This window comes from Lutjanus erythropterus, chromosome 2 (assembly GCF_056507025.1).
Source record: "Lutjanus erythropterus isolate fLutEry1 chromosome 2, fLutEry1.hap2, whole genome shotgun sequence".
Classification (NCBI taxonomy): Eukaryota; Metazoa; Chordata; class Actinopteri; order Lutjaniformes; family Lutjanidae; genus Lutjanus; species Lutjanus erythropterus.
Window position 1 is genome coordinate 22581950 of NC_139318.1, and position 24248 is coordinate 22606197.

General features: G+C 38.4%; 1 protein-coding gene across 1 annotated transcript in view; it reads left to right on the top strand.

The window, feature by feature from the left end:
• Window positions 1–328: 328 nt before the first annotated feature.
• The window catches only part of c1ql4b (complement component 1, q subcomponent-like 4b), a 31232-nt gene continuing 7312 nt past the window's right edge, over window positions 329–24248 (top strand). Inside the window, exons 1-2 of the mRNA XM_084732967.1 lie at window positions 329–790; window positions 1319–2762. Of these exons, the coding sequence (XP_084589093.1) occupies window positions 2223–2762 (540 nt within the window). The 5' untranslated portion in view covers window positions 329–790; window positions 1319–2222. The remainder of the gene's footprint in view (window positions 791–1318; window positions 2763–24248) is intronic.

Sequence of the window (24248 nt, forward strand, 5' to 3'; positions counted from 1 at the left end):
GACACGTGTGTACTGTCAAATAAGGACGCTATTAATCCCCCAGAGAACACCACAGTCACTTTGTAAATACCATATTCTTTTTTTATATGTCTGACTGAAAACAAATCTTCAGTATTTGAACAGAAAACGACACCCTTTGATTAAACCATTAGACACATGTAGTCATTTGATTTGTGAAAAGGTCACACGCAGGATGGGACGGTGAATCAATGTGTGTGTGTGTGTGTGTGTGTGTGTGTGTGTGTGTGTGTGTGTGTGTGTGTGTGTGAGAGAGGGCGGGGGGAGCAATGGTAGGCAGATGCTGAGGAGAGAGAAGCAGGACGGAAAATACAACAAGTGAGTGAACTGTTGCTCTGCAAATAAAGTCGCTCTGCAGCGGGATGATTTCTGCACGCCGGAAGTCTGTCAAACTAACTCGTCAGAATATGTAATTTTAATCTGAGGAGCGCAACGACACCTTGAATAATTTTAAGTGCTTGGTTTTATTCCTCCGTGTGTGCTCGGACTGCCTGTGAGCGCTGCCTGGAGCGGTTTAGGACGGAGCGGTCCGGTCATGCACCCTGCAGGAGTCCCGGACGAGACGCTGTAAGTTTAAATATTAGTGTGGGACTTTGAGTTTTGCACCGCAGCGCAAACTTCAGCCGATGCGGCGGTGAAAGAAAGCGCTCAGTCAGTCAGTGTTGGAGGGATTTCACTCCCGTGCTGGAGCAGTTTTTCCTGCGGCGTTTCCATCTGAAACCGCAGCATGAAAAAACACTGACAACCGTTAAAAAAAAGGACAGGAAGAAAGGTAAGTTTGTATTTTTGTTTGTTTGATTGTTTCTTTGTTTTTTAGCAGTTTGTCAAAAGTTGCAAATGAAATGCTCTGATTGAATCAGGACGAGTTTTAAATATTCAAGTCACCGTTTTGTATTTATTAGTATGAGTATTTTTGCTGCTAAAAGAAACTGACTGAGTTTGTATCATAATGACTATTGGTCTGTCATGATATCAACATGTATCTGTGAACACAGATTGTCTAAATATTAAGTATGATTTTTTTAAAAATCAATAATGCTAAAAAAAAAAATGTGTAGATAAACTTATAAGGCACTATTAATAATCTTTTTGTTGCACATTACATTTTTTCAGTATTTTAAATTACTGAATGTAAAACTGAATATTAATTAATTATAAAATGAGGTGGAAATGAAGTGCTTTATTTGTTACATTTCTTCTACATTTTAAAAGTAAAAGTGTCATAGCAAATGGATTTGTTAGTTTTGTTAGTTCATGACTGTTTACTTAATTATGTGTGTCTTCTTTTTTTTCTTTCTAGATTACAATGGATTCAGTGATTTTCTGAGATGCTGTGATAAAATGTTCCCTGCTTCCTCTAAGCTGTACTTAAAACAAGAGTTTCCACGTTCATTGCAATTTGGCCGGTCCAAATTTCCTCCGAATTAGCCTTTTCATGACCTGTAACAAATCTGTACTTTGAATGGAGGGGTATATTCTGAGACAAATCTAATCCAGGCTCCTAAAACAACACATATATAAAAAAGAAGTGTGCGCTCATCAACAAAAACACAAGCAGGGAGGAAGGACGCAAGAAAAGAGCAGAGATTTCGCAGTTTCCTCGTCCTTTTCCACTCATTCCTGGACAGACAAGTATGTGGTGGATGAGATGAACTCCAGTGGGAATACTGTAGACCCCACCTGACAGCTCTCCGCCTGAGCAACTGAAAGCTTTTCACTGAAGCCTCCACAACCACAAAGCTGGATAAAAAAATAAAATTGCCTAAAATCCAACATCTCAACGGCTTTGATAAATTTAAAATATTTATGTTATTTTAGGCTTCCAAAATGATGTATTATTTTTAGATAGGTTGAAAGCCCTCACACATTGTGAACCAGAGGAAATTTAAAAATAAAAGGATACAAAAGAAATGTACTGAACATCAAGAAATGGAAAAATCTATTTGTCATTCTCCACCTGACTTGTGATTTTCTCCTGTCTGAGATTTGCTGGTCCCGCTCCCAGAATAACCCCCTAATTCTTCTTCCTCTGCCCCACACAATCATATATTTTCCACCTTCTTGATCCAGTAGTAACTTTCTACCCAGAGTTCAGCCTGGCCGGCACAACCATTCCAGCTAAGGGGGAGGAGGACTTCCTCACGCTGGCCGCCTCCCGGCTCAGCCGCAAGAAACGTGTGATCGGGGCTGGAGTCGGCGTGGCCATGGTTCTGGTCCTGCTGGTGGCCATTCCCCTATTGGTCCACACCACCAAGGGGGGAGGGTCCGGAGGAGGGGGCACGCATTACGAGATGCTCGGTAGCTGCAAGATGGTGTGTGACACTTTCACCCCCCCACAGGGAGAGCTGACAGCTGTCTCTCCTCAGCCCCCAGACTCCCCAAACCGCAGGGGCAAACAGGGCTTCAGAGGGAGCCCCGGACTTCCTGGTCCTCCAGGTCCTAAAGGGCCCCCTGGAGAGCCTGGCAAGCCTGGCCCACCAGGTCCACCAGGGCCAGGACCCGGTGGCTACGGCCCCTCCTTCTACAGTCCCAAAATCGCCTTCTACGCAGGCCTCCGGAAACAACACGAAGGGAGTGAGATACTGAAGTTTGACGACGTGGTGACCAATGTGGGGAACTACTATGAGCCAAGTACTGGCAAGTTCACCTGCCCTCTGCCCGGCATCTACTACTTCACCTACCATGTCCTGATGAGAGGAGGGGACGGGACGAGCATGTGGGCCGACTTGAAGAAGAACGGACAGGTGAGTGTGACTGTGTGAATGAAATGTCATTCTGATAACGTGATCCAAAAGTTCAGCCTTTTGAAACAAACTCTCAACCTGCAAATAATCAAACAATTTCATGAAAATCTTTTTTACACAAGTTTGATCCAGGATTACTCACAGCAGTGGGTACAATAACAGGAACAGTTTTATAATGCAAGTTAGTGAAAAATTAATCTGAAAGTCAAATTAAACTACAAAACATAGTTAGAATACACATATAAACCACAAAAATTACCTAAATAAAGCTGTTTTCTTGTCTCACGCCACTATAATAAAGGTTTGGTTGAAGGTTTGGGTACAATAACTTTGTTAAGGTGGGGGAATTTGGCTTAGAATAACTATTTGTGAGGGTCAGGGGATCGTTTGTTGCCATGGTTACACAAGCCCATGTCTTCTGATTTTTCAATATCTTTTTATTGATTTTGAAAACTGGTTTAAAAATCCAGAAGAGCAAATATACCGACAAACAAAGAAATTCAACAAATAAAAATAAAAATAAGACATTGGCAGTGACACAAAAAAAAGACATAATTCATCACATAAGTTACAAGGTATTGACCTATGATACTATGCCACAGTTAATCTATCAGTCTATTCACTTTCATTTTTCAATCAGACTAATGACAGTTTCCCAGATTTTCTGAAAGACTCCCTCTCTGTTTGACATAGTAAATATAATTTTCTCTGGATGTAACACATTACCTTCAGCCACATATCAAACACTGGGGGTTTCTCAGATTCCCAGAGTCGTAGGAGCAATTTTCTGGCGAGCAGTGTGGATAGAGAGATGGCCAGGGCTTCATACCATTCCTTCACAACCTGGTCGCTTCAATTTGCACACTACATAACACAACCTTTATAGTTTAAATTTTGTGTGTATATGATACATCAATCCTTCTTAGTAACTTCTATGGAGAACAGATGGATAGTCATATGACCTTCATCAGCATCCATAGTCAGGTGACTTTGTATTTATGGTAACAAAAATAAACATTTGGTTAATGTTGTGAAATGGTCATGGTTTGGTTAGGTTTAGGAAAAGATCATAGTTTGTGGTAAAATATGTCATGTGACATAAGTAAAGTAAGTCACATGATGTGAATCATGTAACACATATGTTACTTTGTCCTGTGTTTGTGTGACTCATCCAACCATCCCATGTCCTAGGACTTTATATTATGTCATCTGACATTTTACTGCATCCACTTCAAAGTTTAAAGTCTAAAGTCATGTTACTTGTACGCAGAATGGGCAGGGATACAGTACATAACCTAGGTTAAGGTTAGGGAAGAATCATGGTCAGGATTACCAAAAAACAGCATTTACTGTTAACATCTAAAGGGAAGTACAACAGCAGTCTCTCATGTCAAAGTCCAGTGTTGACCTGTCCATCTGCCTCCCTCTGAAATAGGCCTACAACTAATGATTATTTTAATTATCAATTAATCTGATTTAATATTTATACTACTTTACCTTTCCTTTACTACTAAACCTTACAGTTAAGAGGCTAGGGTCGGTAAATGTTTGATATCTTTGAGTGAAAATTGACTTAAAGGATTAATCGATTATCAAAATACTTGGTGAGTAATTTTCTTTCAATTAATTGGCAAACTTTTGTAGCTCTACTTAAAACATTTTCACGCAGCTTCCCACTTTTCTCCTGAGGATCAAGATAATGCCTACAGATGCTGGAGGACTTTGTCACTTGAACATAAACACACTCTATATCACTTTTGTGCATTTGATGACTGACGCTGTCATTTTTCTTGGTACAACACTATAAATGAATGGACATTCTAAAAACTGTCTTAAACAACATCTCTCTGACAATGTAATAATAAAAGCATCACAAAGGCAGGATTTATTGCAGGGCTCTTGAATTGGACTGCATTGTATTGCACAGGTGTTACCGGTATTGTGCAATAGTTTGACTTAACAATAGAGCATAGAGCGTTGAGAGCATCATGATGACGTTCTAGACAAAGAAAAGTCTGAAACTAAGGTTCTAAAATATACCAGAAAGAATCAAAAAGCTGTTTACTTAGAGCAGAACTATACTTTTTTTCTCTTGTATGGAGGAGAACTCTGTGTTTTATAATACAGTTTGATCAGAAAATGTTCAGAAAGTGTTTTTTTTTAAAGTTGATTTATTTTGGAGGACACAGAAAAAGAAAGGAAGGCAGGATGAAAGTAGAAACAGAGATGGGACTGTGAACTGCTTTACACGGAAAACTGTAATTAATTGTACAACTTGCAAACAAAAGGAGAGAGGGAGGAGTGACAGCCAAGCGATCAAGAGGATAACAATCCTCCACGTCTCGATGGAACAAAGCCAAAATACAACAGCTGGCTACTGTCCTCTGAGGAACTCTGACTTTAACTCTAATAAATAAACAAGTATAAATGTCTGGAAAAAAGCGTTGAATGCTTCCATCTGGAGATCCGTGACAAGCTTGAAGTACTAAGCCCTCGCTCTGCTGAGGAGCTCTGATTCTGACATGTGTGCAGCAGAACAGAAGAGTGACGTCCTGGGGATTACCACAGAAGAAGAAGAACAAGAACAAACATGCTTTGCATTGTTACGAGCCAAATCAAAGCAGGTTGAGTGTTTGATGGCACATCAGTGGCTGCTCTTCATTGATATGCTTTACTGACTGTATATCTTAAAAAATGGTAAATACATTAAGTGTGCGACTAAGAATTCAACAGGGGACAGCTTAACAGTTTGAACTGAGCCCATTTGAAAAATGCACCGTTTCAAGTTGTTCTTTATTATGTGAACATGCAAAATTTACAACATTTGATTTTATATAATTCTTAAAATTGTCAAAATTATCACAAAACATATGGCATGCAACAAGAAAGGTCCCCAGCCTGAATCAGACACAGAACATTGTAATTAAGTGGTATAAGTCTTTAAGCCATTAGGCAACCAGAGCACCACAGTCCCTGTTTTATGTTCTTGAATGCTTATTTTCTTATAGTTCTCATTACTTGCTCTTGCTAACTTTACTGTTGCTGTTGATGATGATGATGTGGCTCCACCTCCTCTCATTGTATCAAACTGAAGCCAGAATATCCCAGGTATGATTGCAGCCATCTTATGCTGGTGTCGTCATTTGTAGCCGCAGAGTCTGTGCAGTAGTGATCTGGTTTGGAGTCACAATATCAAGTTCCCACCCACACAGCCAGCCAACTCAGTCATGTGCATGGCTCTAATCAGAAAAAGCAACACTTGAACACACATGAGCCTAATAAGAACTATAATGTTTGAGAAAAATGTATTTGTTTGGCCCATGCCTCTGACCATTGGATAGACCTACAACCAATCAGAGCAATGAAATGTAATGTAGCGCTGAGTGACACATGCAAATTGGGGTGTGCTTGATCTATTTTCAGAAAAATATCAGCCTGGTTGCAAGCATTCTCGATTTACTGCTTAACAGTACATTAATTGTGTTTTTGAAAACATTTGAGGTGAGAATATGATAAGCAATGCCTAGTTTTACAGTTTTGTTGTATGAGCCTGGTGCGTTGTTCTCAAAATGTGTGACATCACTGATGTAAATGTTCAAATCTGGACCAGTCATGCTCCCATAGATGTACTTTAATGAACCGAATACATCATGCAAACATGGTGCCCATTCAGCTCAGGGAGAATTGGTTGACTGGTGCTTAAGCTAAAAAAGTTTTCTAGCTTTGGGTTTTACTTCCTGGAGATACAGCCCACTGGTCATGTGCAGTAGTGTTTCTCCCTTTGTCCCCACCCATGTGTTCCCACTTGGCCAAGAGACTTCACATGGTGATGACGTCACAAACTTTTAAGATCACTCTTCTCAGCTCTAGGAAAGTCTTTCAAACATAAAACCTCCAAGGATCAACTCCAACTCTGCAAGTAGCTATAGGGAAAAATCTCAGGCAAGACTGAGCGGCCATGCCCTGTCTAGGTTTATGCATTACATCTGTGGACGCTCCTCTGTCAGTCACCATATAAAACCTGCACCATATTCAAGAAGCAGTTGGTTCAAGGAGATCCAGGACTTCTTGGTTTTCCCAACATGACACCTGATACTGGATATCAAAGCTTGTTACAGTGGTTGACTGAAGCTTCACCACCTCTGCACCCTGATTGCACTTATTTGTTCTGAACAAAATTAAGGCCAAGAAATAATCATTGTCATCATTTTTGGTGTCAAATTTAACATAGCTTAACATTGCAAGGTTAATTTTTAATCTATTGTATGAACCATAACTGGAACATATCCCATGATTGTCAGTCACAATAAAAAGCCTACTTTGTGCAGATCTGGATCCAGACGAGATGATTAAATTTCGGCTGCTAACAATGATTTCCCCTCTCGATTAATCTTTTAATCTGTGAAATACTTACATAATTCTGACAAAACAACCCACAATCTTCTCTTCTCTTCTCTTCTCTTCTCTTCTCTTCTCTTCTCTTCTCTTCTCTTCTCTTCTCTTCTCTTCTCTTCTCACATCTAGTAACTGGTTGTTTTGCCTGATGAACAGACTTAAACCCAATGGAAACATGAATACAATATAGAGAAAATCAGAAAATCCATCTGTTTAGGAAGCTAGAAACACAAAGCTTGGCATGTTGGTATGAAAACTAAAGCATACCTGTACTATGGCTGCACAGTCCAACAAATCACTGATAAAAAAAAAAAAAAATCATCAATCTGGCTCTGTATAAAATTACACAGATAAGCCAGATTTTTAAATAAGTGCAATAGTTCATGAAAAAACTGAATCCCTTATTTCTTGGAATGTGCTCTTACTTGCACCATTTAAAAAAAAAAACTTTAACTGTAATTTAACTGGAATATTTTGTAACAGTTTTGAGATATTTTGTGAACTGACATGGTAACAGCTATGGATAAATCATGTTGTGTCATCTGTCATGTTCAGTGCAAAATAAGCTTATTTTCGTACTGCTTCGGTTTTAAAGACTTCCCCCATACACACATAATTATACTGTAGATCTTTTTTGTGACTGATCAAGTCCATAAAAATAGTTATTTGCTATTTCATTGATTTGACGGGATGTGCATAAAGTGCAGAGTGAAGAGGACAGACAGTTAAATGCCAGATATAATTGGGGGACTTGGTTTGTTGCGTGCCTTCACAGACATTGTCATTCCTGTCTCCTCCTGCTGTTAAATCTTTCATAGCCTTTAGATGAGATCTTCTCCCCTCCACCTGTGCCCCTCCTTTAAACACACACACGCGTGCGCGCACACTCACACACACACGCATACACTTTTATCGTCCACACTGGCTATTGACTCCTTCCCCATTAATTATCTTTTCCACCAACTAAATTATTTAACCCAATTCAGTGCTGATCTTGCCCTCACAGTTTCATTGCACCCACTGTTTTTTTTTTCTGTTAATAGACAAGTGCTCTTGTTGCAGAGCGAACCAGCGAGGTCAATGACAAAAACCTTGAGAATAACACTGAAAAAGTTTGTCAACTGAGATACTTACAAAGACATTAAATAGCACATTACTGTATTATTAGTACTGTAACAGACTTTTTGAATGGGTAAGTTGTTCATGTAAATTTGATTTGTCCATAGTGAGACAACAATATGAGAGCATGTATTGAAGAAATTGTTTGTCATTTTGGGAAAAAAGTTAAGTAAATAAGAAGATTGATACTATTCATGTAGTAGTTCTTGTAGTCCTCTTCTTGTACTTCTTGTAGTCTGTATGGTGAAGTATGTAGCAGGAGCCAGCAGTCGGTTAGCTTAGCTTAGCACAAAAAGTGGAAACTAGCTTGGCTCTTCACTAAGTGTTCACCTACCAGTGCCTCAAAAGCTCACTAATGAACAATGTATGGCAAGTTACTGGAACATTTTCAACAATTAAATAAACAATAATTAGATTACTTAACTAAATCCTCAACAGGAAAGTAATGTTATATTATTATATTAATTTTGTTATGTAGCATAGATCCTTTAAAAGATGTTAGTATACAACTCTAAATCACTTTTCACTGACCATAACTTCAGTGCCAATACCCAGTCCGACGTATGATACAGGATTATTTCATGTTGAGAAACAGAATACACTGAGTCAGTATGGGATGCAATTTGTCCCCTATTTTCACGTGCACCCTACTCAGATGGCTACAAAACACTGTCACATGCTTTGAATGACATGAGAGATAATGAAACTACATAAAAAAGAGTTTCACAAGACATTGCAGAGAAGTATTAGGCTAAACCCGAATTCCCGTAAGCGAATGACACCTAGAATGACAGGCAAGTTGTCTCTTAACATCATTGTTGCCCTGGTTACGGAGACTCAGATGCACAGTATTTAAAAATGTCAGAGAACACCTCCAGCTAAACTCTTACCATAAAAAGAATCCAAATACAGATCTGAATGGCAGATGAACCACAAGTGGACCAGTCCTGTCCGAGGGAATGAACGCAAGACAAACTGACATTTTAGACCACGGTGGACTGTCAGACCTGAAGTGTCATTCGGCTGGAGACAACCGTGTCTAAAGCAGTGCAAGGACTGAAGACTCAGAGTGGAATTACACAGGTCATGATGCCCCAAACTTCCCCAGAGGCAGAGAACCACCAGACCACACAGCAGAACCATGTCCCTGCTGTGTGCCTTGTGTTGCCTCCTTTTCAGGTTGTCCATACATCTTGGACAGAATTTCTTCAAACTTGGTATACATGTCCACTTAAGGACATGAACTGATTTTGGCAGTCAAAGGTCAAAGTTCAACCTCATATCTGCCTCATTCTAGTGAACATGATTTCTCAGGATTGACTTGAGGGAATTTCCACAAATTTGGTACAAAAGTCAACTTGCATTTACGGAAGAACTGATTCGATTTTGGTGGTGAAAGGTCAAAGTTCAAGGTCACTGTGACCTTAAGTCCATCCATCCCATTCTTGTGAATGTGATATCTCAACAACGCATCAACAGAATTTCTTCAAACTTGGTCCACATGTTCACTTGGACTCAAAGATGAAGCGATTAGATTTTGGTGGTCAAAGGTCAGTGTCATTGTGACCTCACGTCCATTCCATTCTTGTGAATGTGATATCTCAGTAACATCTGGAAATGGCAATGATGACAATATGCAATTTTAGGGGGAGGTATATGCCAAGCTATCATGCTAAGCTAAGCTAGCAGGATGCTTTCTCCTGCTACATATTAACCATACAGACATGACAGCAGAATTGAATGTGAATAAGCATATTTCCCAAAATTTCAAACTATTCTTATTGGAAATAATACACCCAAATCTGAATATGTTATTTGGGAAAGCACAAATAATGCAATGTAATTTTTTCCCCCCAAGGTTGCTCGTTGTTATTCGGGGAAAAGTATTTACAAAATGTGATGCAGTAACATTTTTACTAATACATAATTTTTACTTTAATCTAAGTACATTTTTACAAAAGTACTTAATTCTAATATCATAAAAATATTATAAAATATTAGAGTATTTATGTATATATGTGTATAATATTAATATTATACATGTATAATATTAATATTATACATGTATAATATATAAAGACTGTGAAGTGCAGTAAGATTAGCACATCAAGAAACATGACTCCAGCATCATTGCAACTGAAGGTTGTTTCCTTCATTGCTTCCTTCAGTTTCTAAAAAAAAAAAGAATAATAAAAAAAAAAAATCAGTTTCTTATTCCTCAGTGTTGACCAGTTAAAGTGGTGGCAGCAGACTGCTCATAAAACTTATTTTAGTTAAAAATAAAAATTAAAAAATGAGACAGAGAGAGATGAAAAATACAGTATGAGGATGTGGAAGTATATTTCATAATGACTTATATGCCAATATTAAATTCCCTTGATGCTTTGAAGGCACAACAATTGCATAGCCAATAAATATTAGCTTAGAAAACAGAACATTTGCTTGATTTAACAGGACTTCTGGTATAAGCCACAATAACATCTAGCAGCATGGGTGGTGGATGTGCGTGTGTGTTCGTGTATTTACGTGCATGTGCGTGTGTGTGTACAACCATTGTCAGACTGATATGCATGTTGTTGATCAGTGTCTTGTCAGAGGGAGCTGAGAATAAGACACATCCTGAGGAGGGATCACTGAAGAGACAGGCAGGACACAGACAAGTGGGCTGACACACAGAGGGAGAGATGGATGGATGTTCACAGGAGAATGGACAGAGGACGATGAGAGAAAAGGCAACATGAGAGCGTCCTCTGTCCTCTGGTCAAGGAACGAGTTGAGGAAAAGGGAGATGTAACCAGACATAATGACTGACATAAATGAAACAAATCAGACTGCTATTCGTCTTAACTGTCGGTTACTGAGATGTGTCACTGATGTGCAAGTTTGTAGAGCTGAATCACTCAATGCAAAGAATCGTCTTCACTCCTTGTGTCCCATAACTCATCAAAAGATTGGTGTTGAGGTAGATGACCTTTTCAATGGATATATAATTCACCACCAATATGTACTTTGCCCTTTACAGTGATGAGCACAGAGTGGGAGTATGAATATTTATAGCTGGTCCAATATGGGGTGGACTGGGTGGTCAGCTGGTCGGTCTGTAGTGCCCACACACACACACACACACACACACACACACACACACACACACACACACACACACACACACACAATAGTTTTGATGACATCAGTGTGGTGGTTGACACATGGTAACCTCATTATGTGGCAGTGGCATTAGGTTGGATCTGACCTACTGGAGAATGAGACTGGTGGACAAACCTGTGCCTTATTAAAGCTTAACAAAACGCTCTGACATGTGGCTCAGACTTAAAAATGTGAGGTGTAAAGACTTAAGAAAAAACAAAAACTAATTGGAACAACACTGTGTACTTACAAGACTAACTAAAATAAAATAGAAATATTCAAGAAATGCCTTTAGTTTTAATCTTTGTCAGTTTGGTCTAATTTGTCAATGCAACAAGCCTGAGGAGGCACTGGTCATATGTGACTGGGATGTCAACATGATTGTGAGTGCCTGTGCAAACTGCCTTCACAAAGTAAGAGAATTTGTTCTTATTGACTTGCCTGGTTAAATAAAGGCAAAATGAAATAAAATATAACAGTGCTGTGTGTCTATTATAATACCTGTTGTGAACTTTCCCTCTTGACAAATACCCCCACCCCGACATATAGGAATAAACAAATAAAACCAACAGTGAAACTCATAAAAACTGAACTAAACCTAAACATTTTTAAACAATAGAAACTAAAGTGAAATGAGCAAACCCAATCTGGAATCAAACTGGAACTAAACTGAATTTAAAACAAAAAAATAAAAAATTAAATAAAAATAAAAACTAATTAAAAAATACTTTAACTCCCACGATGCCTGTCAAAATGTTGACGCTGTCATACATAAAGATGGCCAAAACATCTTAATCGCCCCCTGGTGGCTGGCTGCAGTATAGGCAAAAAACCCCGCCTCCCCAGTGTGAACACATGGGACATTGGCCAAACTACAGTACACGTCAAATGAATTTTTCTCACATGCTTTATTTCATTTAAGTTAGTTCTTATCTCTATTTTTTCCTAATAAGCTTGGTTTTAACAAGATACTTAACGCTATGAAAGGGGGACTTCACGTCACGGCTCAATATCACCACTGTCCAGACTCATGCAAGATGCCATCACTCATATCCAGGATATTTTATCTTTATTTCTGTTTAATGGGAGGATGTGGAGATGCGGCGTCTGTCTTTATTTAGAGTGAATGGTTCCGACCCAAGAGTGTTGAATTGTCATTATAATATGATTACATGAGTGCTCAGTACTCAATGGTCAGACCACACCAATTATTGACTCAGGCTTTATTTTGTTCTGATCTACACACTTGTAAAGTTTTGTGATTGCATCTTGCATGATTGTGGCGTTATCACACTGGCAAATCTGTCCACAGGCAGTCAGACATATAACTGTTTTTGTTGTAGCTCCTGCTACAGTAGGTGTACAGTAGTAGGACCACATTTTGTCATGATGACACACTCACATACACACAAGTTTTGATCAGAGATGGTATAATGCGTTACATTAGTACATTCACCAATAGTATGAAATGGTAAACACTCTGTCTCCTGCGTGGTCAGACGTATTGGATGTATTGCGAACATAGTGTGGATGGATGAAAGCACATACAGTACACTCAATACTTTAATCTGCAGCTCATTTTTATCTGGTATCTTAGTGTGCTCGATATTGTTCTAGAGCATATGTCTGTTGCCAGATCTCACCAGAGTGTGTTAACAAAGTTTGTGAAGAGTCTGCTCCTGAGACAGAAACAGATGTCAAACAAAGTTACATTTCTAAAGTTCTAATTTTCTAAAGTTAATTTGTCTGAAACTTGCCATGTTCACTTCAGTCATTAGTTTGAACAAACTCAAGATTGCTAGTCTACTAAAGGGGTGGGACAGAGGTGAAACCCATGTGACAGATCCAGGAGATTAAAAAAACAAAAAAAATGAACCGGCTGTGTTTTGATCACAGCTACGAGTTTCATGACTGCATCTTGCACAGTTGTGATGCTATCACACTCACAGGGCTGTCTAATGACATAAACACCTGGCAAAATACTCAAAACTGCTTCTGTGCTACAGCAGGTATATCCAGGACCACGTTTTACCATGAGGACACACACAGACACAATATCAGCCACAAGTTGTCATGGTTGGTCATTAAACATGGAGAATTAAGCTTTTGACTAAAAGCATCCAGGTTAGAATAACAGATGAGTAGGTTCTGATTAAGGTGCACGGATTGGTTTTTATTATAGTGAATGGGTTAATGTTTTATTAAAGGTGTAGTAATTTCTGCAAGGTTATGAATAAGGGTTTGGATCAAGCAGACAACTGGTGTCTTTTTTGCTGGGTGTTCTGCAAACAATGATGAGTGGACTGTCAACACTCTACACATCATTGGTTTTTTATGTACCTTGAACTGAAACTCAAGAATTAAGTACAGTGTGTACATAAAAAAAAATAACTAATGAGATCTATCAGCAAATTAGATAATTAAATACACCAGTTAAAAGTTGTGGTGATGACAAGCTTGGACTCAATTAGAAGAAGAACAGCTCGCCTCCAGTAGGTAGGTGTGATGTGGCTACTGTGAGAGGTGGAAGCTGCTAATTAAATATGTCAGACAAGGTGTCAATATGGGCCTCATGTGGCACTTTATTAGACAGTTTCAAATTTATTCTATTTTGGCACTTTGGGAACTGTGTTCTCCCCCCTCCAACAGTTGTGTATGCGTGTTGGTAGAATAATTAATAATCAGGACTAATTTTCTGTGTGGTACATTGGTTTAGTGTCATCATTATAATAGGGAACATTTTGTGACGAAGGATAAAAGTCCATCCTTTCACACAGCATTTCTTGTGGAGCAAGCAGAAAGAATCCTCTCATATATCCTGCAGCTTACCCTTGTTTTCTCTTCTTGTCTTTTTTTGTCTTGCCTTCCACACACACATTTCTGTGGCTGTTATGCAGGCAGCCATTATTTGACTTTATGTTTCTGTTATAATGGCTGAGACCATTATATTGTGTTGACTTAAACGACTCGGCTGGTTGTTACTGTGCTTTGTCATGCCTTTGTTGTGCTCTCCGTTTGCTTCCCCATTATATAATTATTTCTCCTCATCAAGGAAGCAGGATTTTGTCTCTTTCATAAACAGCAGTGTTTCAGCAGCGTTTGATAGTGGCGCAGCTAACATAAATTAGGGTACAATGTACAGTGGATTATTCACATTTTTTTAAAGCCACCAGAAACCCGGATCCACAATAGACTTCGAACTAGTTTTAATTCTAATTCGAAATGTAGTCATTTAAGTGTTTGTGCTCTGATATAGGGCTTGAAATAGGAATGATCATGGTCAGACATTTATTATAGAATTAAAGCTATGATTTGTAACATTTCTGCATTAAAGGGAGAGTTTAAATTGTTTGAGGTGGGGCTGTATGAGGTACTTATCCACAGTGTATTAGATGGCAGCCGGCATGGCCACAATTTTAAGAAGGAGAGAGGGGCACTGAAGCTAAAATGCAGTAGACTGGGTCAGCAGCCAAAGGTATTTTAGCCACTTCAGCCAAAAAATGTCCACCTGAAAAAATCAATAACCGTTTAAGCATACGCTATATTAAGAATAGAAATTTCCATGGGAAAAAGTCTTTTGGGCTGCTGTACATCAAATACTCTATTTGGCCACTTCAGTTCTAGTTGCTCTGTTGTATTTTAGTGGCATTCAGTGAGCTGTCCTTAGAAATATCTCATCATTTTTTGACTACATACTTTCATCTTTGTGGGAATTTTCGCCAAACGCCAAAACAACTTCTTTCCTCAAGCTACTGGTCACGAGGAGAACAAATTAAATATGGTCGTTTGCAATGAGTGTGTCGCTGGACCTGACAGGACAGATCACATGATTCACTTACATTCAGCCCAAGACTGTGATTACGTTGTTTGTTTCTCCAGTTTAAACTTGGGGGTAAAAATGTGTCTTATTTGAGAATAAAACCTATTTAAGACTGTAAGTATTTCAAATACACAAATACAGGGTCTTAGTTAGTATTTTGTTTTTATCTGCCCAGCGAAATGCAAATTACAGAATCCTCAAAAGTAATTAAATACATATTTTAAACTTGCCATCTCTTGTTATGGATATTTAATTCAATCAGATTTTTAAGGCTGCTTAATGAGACATTCAACTTTGATACCATATATGCATTTTTACTATTTCAAGTCACAAATCTATAGGCTTTAAATGATGAATGAGTGCTGTTTGCGTGCCTGCATGCTTCACTCTCTATGTGTACGGGAGTTAATATAAGACAGTAAACAATATGTCATAGAGGAATGGTATCATTTTACTTCAGAGCTGAAGCTGTGCTCTAGCTGATGCTCTGCAGGTAGACCGTCCACAGAACCCATTTATATCCAATTAGAGCACCTCCTCTACCCTCAAAGGTTTCAGTCTAGAGCCAATTAGAGACTTTCTAATCAACATCTTGACACCTTGGGTCTTGAGTGTCATGGCAAAATATTAACATCTTGCATGCCAATTAGTGTGTGAGTCTGCAGTGCAGGAGAGGGGTTACATGTCAACCTGTATAATAGAAACAGGATACCTCAGGCTGGTACACATGGATGGAGGCAGAGAGAACACAGCGGCTTTTTACAAAAAAGGGCCATTTCAATTGCCCTTCTTCTCCCTCCCAGTTCACCCTTAGAGGTCCCTCCGGTAAGTTTAAGAGACCCCATCTCAATCGCCTCGCTCCGCTCTGAGAGGTCTGTACATCACAGTGAATGAATCCTGTCAGTTTTATTACCAGAGGATCAAGGCACCACTGTGAAACAAAACAAAACTGAAAAAATAACACACTACATGGACAGCCCACCTCCCCAACCTCATTTATACCCCCACCCTCCCTCCGCCTCCTCTGAAGCAGGCATGCTTGATCAGTTTGTTATCCAACACGCTCCCTCACATCACTCAAAGCCCCTCTCAACTTTGGCTTCCTTTACCCGAATCCTGTGCTTAGACTGTTAAAAGTGCATGCAGCTGCTCAGCCGTCTGTGCGTCCTTATCCAAATTTCTGCTTTCACACCCTCCTCTTTTTCACTATGTATCCTTCTTTTCCACTTACCCCACGCCCTATACTGGAAGGGTTACTTCTTAAAATTACCACTAAAAATGTATTCTACAATAGGTTACTGAATACATGCCCTGAAACATAATTTTTTAAATCACTCAGGTTAAAGCTACTACAAGGAGTTGTTATGAACTGGTTATGAAATTATCTCAGTTAAATACTGATGTCTCTATATGGCCTACATAAACAAATGAAAACATCCAGGAGAAGATTGATTATTTCTATATAGTCCTTAATGTCTACCATTGGGTCTGATTCTCTCTGAAATCAGATGAAATGAGCCTGTGTTTACATTTTCCAAGGCAAAGTTACAGCCAGTTAAAAAGAAGCAGGAGATTTTTATTTAGATAATTGGTTTTGTGATGTTATATTCTGTGGTTATGGCAAAAGAAACACTAACTCTTTTGTCCACAGGGGCTCAAAAATCAACAAAAAATGCAAGTTCCTTGTAGTAGCTGTAAAGTCTTCTAAATACTTTGGATTACTTTTGGTATATTTCAAAATTGTCTTTTTAATCCCATTTGTCTGGGTCAGTCTGTATGTGGTTAATATTTGCTTTTGGGAGTGACCTCACCAGAGAGATTTCTTTAGTGTCCTCACTAAGTCACATCGAGTGGCTAATGCTAAGAATGTAATATGAATCATGTGTTTGAAAAACGGATCTTTTTCTTTTGTGATTTTAAACATTGCTGGTAAGTTGTCCCAACGTTTTCTCCATTTTTGGAAATGTGATGTCTTACCAACGTTACAGTAAAGTCATTATATTAAGTACAAGAAATTTCATGAACATGATGTTGAACAGATGTTAGAAAAATGCCATTGAATATCTGTGTTGTAATGTTTCAACAACGTAACTAAAGGTAATGTCACTATTGCAATGTAGCAGGGACATACTGTGTTTGTAGGGAAGTCAGATAGCTGGCTAATTAGCCAAACTAATGGGTGGGAGGAAAAACTTGTTTCCTTAAGTATTGTGATTCTACTTTTTACAGTTCCTGATTAATTGAACTCCGAATTCCAGTAGGTAGAAAGCCTAAAAACAGTTGATTGTTGAGTCTCATCTAAGTTAGGTTTTGTTTTTTTCAGTCCCCAGTCCATTCTACCAACAGTTTACTGATGCAGTTGTGAATGAGTATGGGCTGACAGACAACTGTGTGTAATGAAACAAATACCTGAGAGTGCAAACAGCAAGAAAGGAGAGAAACTGCATTTCAAAACATGAAGATTCAGTGTGAAGCTACAGAAGTCCTGAGAGCTGAACATAAATAGACTTTTCAAAACTTCTCTCTCTCTGCTCTCCTGCAAACTCATGAGCTCTTTTTAAGATTTTTTTTTGTGTAATAATTATGTTTTATGGCACTTCTTCCTGCAGGAGTTTCTGTCATTGATTCAGGGTCTCACCGAACAACATGCACGCACAGCTGCACTAGTAGCCAATAGCCAATAGGAGGCCCCGATCTGAGATGATCTGTGATTCGTTTAAGTCTACCGTCACGGGCCAAATGCTAAAAACAGAGTGAAAAGGAGGTGCAGAAATCTAGTGCTCTCTCAGCACAATATGCTGAGAGGTTATAATTTTTATTATTTCTCAATGATACTAAAACATTGTTGCCTACCGTAGCTTTAAAGCAGACATAGCTATATTATTATAGTGTAGTGTGTAGTGTTGTAACTATAACGTAGCATCATGAACTCCCCTCAAAATACCACCAAATTAAAAATTATTCGTATTTTGTAGTTTTAATTCATATTTTAAATACTTGTATTACAAATACTGTCCAACCATGTCCATTCCCTCCTTACATGATTTTCCCTCTGAGACAATGCACAGACATAAACATAATGAACCTGGGCTGATATACAAAAAAGATAAAACAATGAACATGTCTTGCTAAATAAATGTGAAATACAGTATGTCAGCCCTTAAATATGTCACACAAATCAGTGGCACACAGCTGAAAATGTAGATTTTATTGAGCATTTAGCACCGTCTGTGAATTATTTCTCTGCTGTAAATTTCCTCTCTCTCTTTCTCCCACCTTTTCCCAGCCTCTCTCTGCCCATTTAATGTTGCCCCCCTAATGAAAAGTGGAGGCAGTGTAATCTTCTCTATTGTCCCGCGGGTCTCCCTCCTCCCCAACAGCAGCAGATCAAGTCAGAACAGCGTTGGGCCAACAGACAGAAATTCACTCCCTTGTCGCTATCAATCTCTGCTGTTGTTGACAATAATCCTGATTTGCCTTTCCCTCTTGTTTTTACTCCCAGAGCCCCAGCGCCTCCTGCCCACTTTAAGAAAACAAGGTTTCATAGTGATTGTTGCCGACAGCCGAACCTGCAGATTCATCTGTGCTGGTTTCAGTGTCACAGAGCTCTGCAATGTCACAGTGCAGGTCGACCTCGGTCTGAGAAATTATAATATATTAATCCACTGGAAGTATTTTAATCCTTAAAATAAGGAAAAGTACAAAACATGGAAAAACATGTAGAAATGATCAGTTACAAGTAAAAGTCCTTCACTCAAAATTCTGCTTAAGTAATAGCACAGTGTGTGTGTGTGTGTGTGTGTGTGTGTGTGTGTGTGTGTGTGTGTGTGTGTGTGTGTGTGTGTCAGCTCACTTGGCAAGAAAAAGTATGAACTTCACAACAATCAAGGTAATACAATTTATTTTAAGTAAAATATGTATGTTTTAGGGAAAAAAATAAAAATAAAATAAATATATATATATAATAAAGTAAGTTACATTCATTATCTTTTTAAATCCACGGTATCACAGTTAAAGTATGCTCTCTGTAGAGATATGGTTCCAGTGAATTATATATCATTATTAGGGACATATCAAATAATAAATTGGATGCTTTTGCTTTTCTTTTGAAATCAAATCAAATTAAAGTAGCACATGCAGAAAGAATGGTGTGAATTGTCTTTGGCAATGGATATTTGAATTATATATTATCTATATGTCAGTCGGTAGCAGTCCATATAGAATAAAATAAGTAAAAAAAATAATAATAGTGATAAACCATGTAATATAGCGGTAGATATTGTCAGAGTCCAGTACAGTATTGATACTTTATTTTATTGTGATATGGTGATCCTCAATATATTGTTACATCCCCAGTAAATCTTTAAATTATTACACTGTCGATGTTGATGCATCACTTTATAAGTTGTTGTAGCTGGTCGAGGTTAAGCTCGTTTGTTAAAGGTGGGTAGTTTAATCATATCACTGCACTGTATTTTTTTTAATAAGTTTATTAATGTTTTAAATGTAAAATCTTCATCTGAAAAGTTATTTGTAACTATAGCAGTCAAATGAATGACACAATGAATAGTACAAAATTTCTCTTTGAAATGTAGTAAACTAGCACAAAAACAAAACAATCAAATATAGTATGTACCTCAAGTACTGCACTTAAATAAATGTACTTTCCACCACTACTTAAATAATGCACTCTTTCAACAAATTTCATTTTTTCATTTGTTGTCAACAAGTATTTAATATAAACAAATAGTTTAACCTTTACCTTTCCCTCTTAATTTTGTTTTACCGAGTATGGCTGTTAATTCATGATTAAATCATATTCCATGGTGGCAATAATAGTGATGCAGACTGTGATAACATTTTAAATGTCACACTCTTAAAAATATGTGCATAAAATGTATAAAATAGCTGACTTGTCCACTGGGTTACTGTATATACAGGAGGAGAACGTGACCATGAATTAATCATAAACATAACACATTAAATGTCAGCATCTCCACTGTCTGAGTCAAGGCTAAGTAAACCTACGTGTCTCATAGGGAAGTCGACCATAAAAAGCCATAAATAACGTTGTGTCCTTTTGGCTGGCAAATATAATTAGCTGATGTTCATGTTTAAAAGGCCATTTCAATGAGGTGGTGTAAATATCACTGCTGCAACTTTTGTTATGACCCTTAAATGAGGGTGATGCAGCTTTAGGCAGACCCCAGCAGTCGTTATTTAATGTGCTGCATGCATTTTAATCACATATTTTAATAGGAGGGATTGTAATGATGTTGTCCACACACACAGAGATGGGCGCAAATATATCAAAAAGTACCATGTTACTAATTACAAATACATGCTCACATCAAAATAGTAATTTGTAATTTGAAAATACAAAAATACTTTCTATACGCAAACAGATATTATCACATTTTAGGCAATATGGTCTGACCTTAAGCTTTCTATATTGAAATGATGAACTCTGCTGATATCTTCATCAGGATATCTTGGAGACGGTTGGGTGTGAAGTCTGAGGTGCATGCTGGGTGGTTTGAGCCTGCCCTCACCAGAAAAACAGCCGTATAGGCCATCTGTGGAAGCAGCTTATGTACATTTATTCTTAGGCAAAGACACATAGAGGCCATAGTAATTATGACAGGAGCAGTATAAAGAGTGAGAGAACCCACAAAGGGAGGGATGGTTAAAACACAGGACTCTCATCCAGGAAACTGGGGTCTGTTTCCTGTGTGAAACCAAATGTCACTGTTGACTTATATAAAGTTTCAAGTTATTTAAGTTATATTTTATTAACAGTGTCGGGAGTTGTGTCTTACAAAGTAAAGTTACTTTTCTCAAATTAATAATGCAATTTCAATTACTAAAGTTAAAATGGGCTTGTTAGTCACTACTTTGGTCTTACCTTAAACAGCAGGTGTAGCAGATAAATGCCACTTATTCCCAGATCTATGATCTGACGTCACCTGACCTTACGGTGGCACGAGATAGTTCAAGAGATGTGTGCTTGTTTTTCATCATTGATTAATACAGACTGTTCATCATATAGTTATTTATTAACTAGCAACATTCGATTAACATATCCAGCTTTCTGTGGGTCTTCTTCTGTCCTACTGCCTAAACCCTCAATAAAATTGTGGTTTACAGATCGTCGTTGCTGCCCTCCAGTGGATGGTAGTATTAATTAGTCCTAACAGTGATAATTGGTATAATGATACATTTAAAAAAAAAAATGATAGTTGTCATTACAATACTATAGCTTTACTGAAATAACATAGCTGTGTGCATTAAAGGAGAAATTTGCAATGCATTTACAGTAATAAACCATAAAATGACCATGATATGTCATCAGAGATCAAGGAAACATACCAAATTTAAATAATTGCCTCTCTGACAGCAGCTACAGCCACTTTGTCCCCCTTTGAAATTTCTATTCTGGCCCAGAATAACTGTTTTTGGTTGCATGTGTCATATTAATTAGAATTTTCTGACTCTAAATGAATGCTTTATATTTGCAGAATGAGTGTAGATGTTAATAACTATTAAACTGAGCAATATGTTAATGGTGTCTGGCAGGCAGTAAAACAGGCAGGAACTCAAGGTCCAAACTGTGTTACTTCAGAGCAGTGGGTTTTTGTTTTCAGGATAAAAGGCTTAGCTATACATCAACAGACAGCTGACAGTTATAAACAGCTGATCAAATTACAGTGTAGGACTCATCCTCACTCGGTCTTGTCAGATTACAATGTTGTGCACAGCTTGTGCTCCTGCGATGCTCCTGCAGCCTGCCTGAGCTTCCTGGGGAGGAGAGGGAAGCAATCGACTTATTCCATCACAGGATGTAGAGGTGGTTTATATAATTTTAAGTATATTAGCCAGTTTCAGAGCATCTTTGTTTACTAATTGCTCTTTTCCCCTGAAGTATTTTGGTGTTATTCAGCAAGCTTGCCTTAGCATGCAATATCTGATCAGAGTTTCATTACATACCTTAAGGGGAAAAGCAGTTTCTTTCCTCGAACTCCTGGCCATGAGGCATACAAATGAAACGAGGTGTAGTTCACATCAAGTACATTGCTGCACCTCACAGGACTGTGAATAGATCTTTTTTTTTTCTTTTTTGCTGTTTTTTTCTTAAAACACTTTAAACCAGGGGATAAAATATCTCTTATTTGAGAATAAAATGGCATATTAAATTATGTTGTTACAAACTATACCTTATTTTTTAAACATTTAATTGAAACGCTGCCTATCTCTGTCCACACACATGTAGAGAAGTAAACCAGTTTTAATTGTAATCTTATATGTTTCAAGTTGCAGCAGCCTGTCAGCCTGTAACTCAGCTGAAAATACTATCAGGGGAATCCAGCCATTCAACCATGCAGACAGATGTTGGATGTACAAGATGTCAGAATCTCTTTACTGTTATATTTTTCCTAAAACCTATTAGATCTCCTCTGGGGAGCTGTTCAGTCCCTTCAGAGCAAAGCAGTCTAACAGTATAAAATAACAAAATGTCTCATATGCCATGTGGTTTTTTTCTCAGGTGTTCACTTGAGATTCATAAAAAAACAAAAAGGAAGGAGAGCGGCTCTTCTCAGGGTGGAGTGTGCGTGTGAGTGTGTGTTATCCTGACCTCCTGCTAGTATTTCATGGGCCCATTTGACCACTGTAGCCTATCCTGTGCCCCCATTTATTGTGATTGTATGGAGTTATTGAGGAGTTGGACCTATTAGACGGGGGAGCTGCCATGGCTGTCCGACTACCAATTACCGTAGCCTGCAGCCGTGGTATAGCCTGCCCTGACGCATCTGGAGGTAGGGAGGGATGCTGCAAGGGGATGAGGAGAAGGAAGGTGGTAGAGGGGGTCGTCTGAGGAAGGAGGAGGGGGGGTCCTCAGGAGACCTGCCACAGCAGCACGCCGTTAATCAATCCGATTTAGACCGGACAGGGACACACTTAGTCGCTGCTCCCGCCAACACTGCCATGGCGGGGGAGAGAAAACGTGTGCGTGACCTGCATCTCATTGGAGTGTAAGGACACAAAAAGATGGATAGATGGGTCCAGAATGAAGAGATAGCGATGGGGTGGCGAATGGGAGAGGGATGATGGAAGGGGCGTGAGGTGTGGAGGGAGAGACAACAATTAATGGAGTGATGTGAGTTGAATTAAAACAAAGGAAATGTATCGATTCATTTCTGTCTGAAGGAGGGGAATAAAAATGTTCACCTTCTTCTCTACATGGAAGAAATGCCTGTATGGAGAAATGCACTGGGTTGAATTGATGAGATGGGTGAGGGTAGGAAAAAAAACTCATTACTGGATGGAGGATGAGGAGAAATGGGTAGTTTAGTCGTATTTGATTTGTCTTAGTGATCACAAGAGAGTCAGGGCAGCCCGATGACGGGTTGAGATGATAGACCATATCCTCAGTCAGCCCCCGAGCCGGAGACAAGGATAGAGTGAGGGTATCATATTTGCATTCATTAATATGTATGCGCTTGTGTACTTTATTTTCCACCATTAAATAGATGGTCTGCTTGAATAGTTGGTTACTTATCCAATGATTGCAATTTATTATAGGCAGATTTTGCTTACTGGGTGCAAAAACAACTCACTTGTACTGTGAACTTAGAATCAGAGTGGACAAAATAACAAAGACCCACGTAATGAGTAACTCTTCCCTTTAAGTCATTCAGCCCTGTTGCCTAGAAATTACATTTATACTGTATACAAATGATTTGCAACAGCAAATACGTTTTGAGGGAAGTGCAGTGCTGACCGAAATATGTTTTCTATTAACATAATGAGGAAATGTCGTTAATTAACACATCTGACAAGTTGCAAAAATGTTCAAGGATTCAAGGATAGTTCTCATTATACAACACAGGGTTGTACAAAGAAGTTAGAGTTATAGTTCCTTCATAATACACACAATACAGCACATATACAGATAAGTAATTAAATTCCGAGTGTAAAAATGTAAAACAAATTAAATACATATATTCATA